The 3912-nt window shown below is 43.8% G+C and overlaps 1 protein-coding gene across 1 annotated transcript; it reads right to left on the minus strand.

Moving 5' to 3' along the window:
- Nucleotides 1–2285: 2285 nt before the first annotated feature.
- Nucleotides 2286–3326, minus strand: LOC110945062 (leucine-rich repeat extensin-like protein 5). Its single transcript, XM_022186701.1, has one exon. The coding sequence runs from the start codon at nucleotides 3324–3326 to the stop codon at nucleotides 2286–2288; it is 1041 nt and encodes a 346-aa protein (XP_022042393.1).
- Nucleotides 3327–3912: the final 586 nt, after the last annotated feature.

Raw genomic sequence — 3912 nt, forward strand, 5'->3', positions numbered from 1 at the left:
ACAAAACTTATGATCTATGAAGGACTTATCAGCACCGGAATCAAATAAGACTCTAGGATAAATATTATTGATGAGGAAGGTACCTGTTATGACGTTCTCATCAGTCACCGCTTCCCTTGCCTGCATTTGAAACACCCTGGCATTGTTCTTCTTAGCCTCCTCAGGCTTCTTCACATTCTTGGGACAATTGGTCTTGATGTGCCCCTTTTCATTGCAACCATAACAAGTTGCATCCTTAATATTCCGGCATTCGACAGACTTGTGCCCCTTTTTCTTGTAGATCCCACATGGTTTAGCCTGTGGGTCTCGGTTACACTTGCCAAAATGCCTTTTGTGGCAAGTTTTGCATCTGGGCTTATCACCTGTTTGCCCATTCTTGGAACCAGAGTTCCCCTTTCCTTTCTTGTTCGACTGAGAGGACTGATCATCCTCTCTCTTCCTCTTCCCCTATTCAGAAGTTTTCTTCGCCCTACTCCTCACAATATCCAAAGTGACGGATAATGATAGATCCACAGTGGATCTATAGGTGGTTGGCTTTGAAGCCTTAACATTCCCCTTAACTTCAGGGGCCAAACCACCAATAAAACGCGCAATGCGCTTGGGCTCAGGTGTGACTAAATACGGTACAAGCCTCGACATGGAGTTGAAACTAGTCACATAGGATCTACAATCTAGATCCTTCATCACGAGGGTGAGAAAATCAGTCTCTATGCGCTCTACTTCATGCTGAGGACAATAAGTGTCCTTAACCAGATCAACAAACTTCTCCCATGAATGATTATACAAATGCACTTTCCCAGTGGACTGTACAAGTGCTTTCCACCGTGTAAGGGCATCGCCCTTAAAAGATTGGGAGACAAACATGACCACATCCTCTTTAGCGTACCCGCTGATATCTATCATTGTTTCCATCTCATCTAACCACTTCATACAATCTATCGCCCCTTTTTCTCCTGTAAAGTCTCTTGGCTTACAGGAGACAAAATACTTGTAGGTACAACCCTTGGCATGCCTAGGGATAGGCTCAAGAACAACCTGCTTCTTAGGTACACTACCCTGGTTAGACGAGTGCAGGGACTCACTTTTCCTGTGAGTATGTGGTTAAGAATGGGTTTTCGACATAGTTTGAGACCGAACAACACTCGGCTCTTTAAACTTAGCCTCTACCGCTTGAGAAACTGCCGCGGTAATTAGGGCTTGTAGTTCGGCACCAGTAATATTGATTCTGGTGTTGCCCTCTGCTGGATGACTGTTCGCTTCGTCTGAGCCAGCCATTTCTGAATGCTATAATAAACATTAATAATATTTAAATTACATATAGATTCATCGTATTGATGACAAGATAATCATGGTATTATTAAACCATTTAGACCATTTCATATCATAACTAAAAGTTAATAGAATACATTATTCTATACATTATTAGGTGAGGGAAAAATAGAATTTTCCACAACTGCCAACGTCGTAAAAGACATTTTATTTATCATGAAACTCGTCTTGAAAGACATTTAAATAGCTTAGAAAGCTTGTCACAAGAACGAGTTAAGATCTACTAACGATCCCAAAGATCAGTGATCTTTTAAATAGCCTTTTTGACAAGAAGTTTATAGATTGTACTTTCATTGCCATTTTTACACCTTCGCTTTAAAAGCATGCATCTCAAAGGGATGTCTTGGTGTATACATCACATTGATGTTTACTAGCCATGATTCGCATTGATCATTTTGGCTTTATGTGACTTGGAAGGATCTAAGTATCTTTTGGAAGCTTGTGTGGTTTCTCGTACCGCACAGCTGGGAATGTTAACATGTTTTCAGATGTTAACAGGGATTTGCTATCTTAAAAAGGTTGTACCATCATAGCCAATTAATACTCTGGCTAGGTTATACCTCTAAGAATTTTTTTGGAGGATCAATTATAAATTGAAAAGATATAACATGGTGTAATAAAATACACAATTAAAAACCAAAGTTGAAACTTCATTAACTGAAAACAAGTACAACTGCCCTAAACGGGACTTAGAGAAAGACAAACTACCCACGCAGGGGCATACAGAAAGGAAAATAAGTCCACGCAGGGACTTGATACAGAAACTCAAAAAATGTCCACGCAGGGACACGATTACATTAATCAAGAAACAAAACTATCCTCTACTTCTTCTTCCCTTTGATAAGGTTCGCAAGGCCTTTCATGAAGCTAGTATGCCTTTCCTTGTTCTTCCTAGCCTTGTTCTCAACCTTATCTAGCCTCTCCAGAATTTCCTGAGTTTGTTGCTCTTGCTGTAGCTACTGGGAAGGAGGTGGCTGGTACGGAGGGTACTGATAACCCTGAATCGGGTATTCAGCTGGATGCATACGGGGGTAAGTAGAAGGATAAAGGTGATGATACTGTGCAGGCGTAAGATATGGATCGTGAGTTCCATATCCCGATGGATACCCCGACGGGTCTCCATAAGGATTGTACCCGGAAGAACCTGGGTACGTCGGGATGGGGTTATCAAAACCCACAGGCGGCTGTGGTGGTGCATAAGAAGCTTGCGGAGGATCAGCCTCCGGAGCCGCGTTTGAGGGTCCACAAAACTGGGGATCCTCTGGAATAGGGGGATAGGAACTCGAACCATGAGGAGAACTGAAACGGGGTCCTCCTCGCACGGACATGCGTGCATTCCTCCTTCGCCTCGGAGGCTCGGGAGGTGGCTGCGGTGGCTGCTGCGGTGGCTCCTCTATCGGAAGTGGTGGTGGGGAGACAGCTTGGAGTTGAGGTTCTTCCAAAGGTGGTTGGGCTGGAGAGCTATGGTAGGAAGGGGTAAAATACCAATCATAGGTACCCATCCTCTCCCGAAAGGAATCAGGCCCACGATAAGGGGATCCTTGAAACGGAGACCCACTAGATATGTTGATAGGGTGGCCCGGGGTTCCTGTTTGCATCTCCGGGTCGGGGTCATCGTCCATCTCCATTTCCTGAGAGAAATGGTCCTCAGGGCCCAATGGGTTGTAGCCAAGAAAATCGTTAACATAATCGGCTGGGTTGAACTGTCCCGGGGAGTAGGGGGAGTCAGAATGATGAAACGAGTGAGATTGCAAAGAGTTATGCGACGGGTAAGACTCGTGCGAATGATGAGATTGTTGAGAGTGGTGAGAGTGTTCGGGCTCTTCTAGAGCAAACGGCCCAAAAGACGGGTGGAAAGAAGGCAATGAGCTTAGCGAGACTGAGTGTCTTGCTGGCTCAAAAGGTTGACCCCACATATCGCGAGAGTCGGAGGTGGAAAAGGACACCGATGGAGTGCGTCTGTGTGATGGTCCTGCTGAGGACGGTCCCCCACGCATGGGACCCTTGCCTCATCCTCTTATTCTTGGAGGCATGCTGGTGAATTTCCTGTTGAAACAAGAAAACAAAATAAAACAAAACATAACAACAGCAAAGGAAAGATAAAGATACATCCTAGGTCATTTGCCTAGACTCGAAAGGTGCTTAATTCACTCAATGTTGGTTAGTGCTTAATTCACTCAATGTTGGCTCTGATACCAACCTGTCACACCCCAATATTCCATGTATTACCGGTGGGCCCGGTGGGGAGTATCGTGACGTAGTTGATATCATCATTGTCAATACACACAATAATATAGCACAGCGGAAGGCTGGATAAAATAAACTATTACAATCCATAACGTCTGAGCGTTCGAGTTTATGAATGTACAGACAGGAATGTAATAAGATCCACAGGCGGATCATAATGTACAAAGAAACAAAACTACAGACTCCGGGTATCTATTGGATTTGCAAGATCCTTTATAACACCCTAAAGCTCCAGCCTATTTCGGGAAGTACCTGTCAAATCAATCTTTAGGAAAATACATCAGTTTACACTGGTAAATACAATTTAACTGACTCGTTTTGAAAACATTTAAGAAA

The sequence above is a fragment of the Helianthus annuus genome, chromosome 6 (genome assembly GCF_002127325.2).
Source record: "Helianthus annuus cultivar XRQ/B chromosome 6, HanXRQr2.0-SUNRISE, whole genome shotgun sequence".
Classification (NCBI taxonomy): domain Eukaryota; kingdom Viridiplantae; phylum Streptophyta; class Magnoliopsida; order Asterales; family Asteraceae; genus Helianthus; species Helianthus annuus.

Bases quoted from the DNA above. Each gene is read 5' to 3' on its own strand.
- LOC110945062 (XM_022186701.1), bottom strand. From the start codon at position 3,326: ATGCGTGGGGGACCGTCCTCAGCAGGACCATCACACAGACGCACTCCA.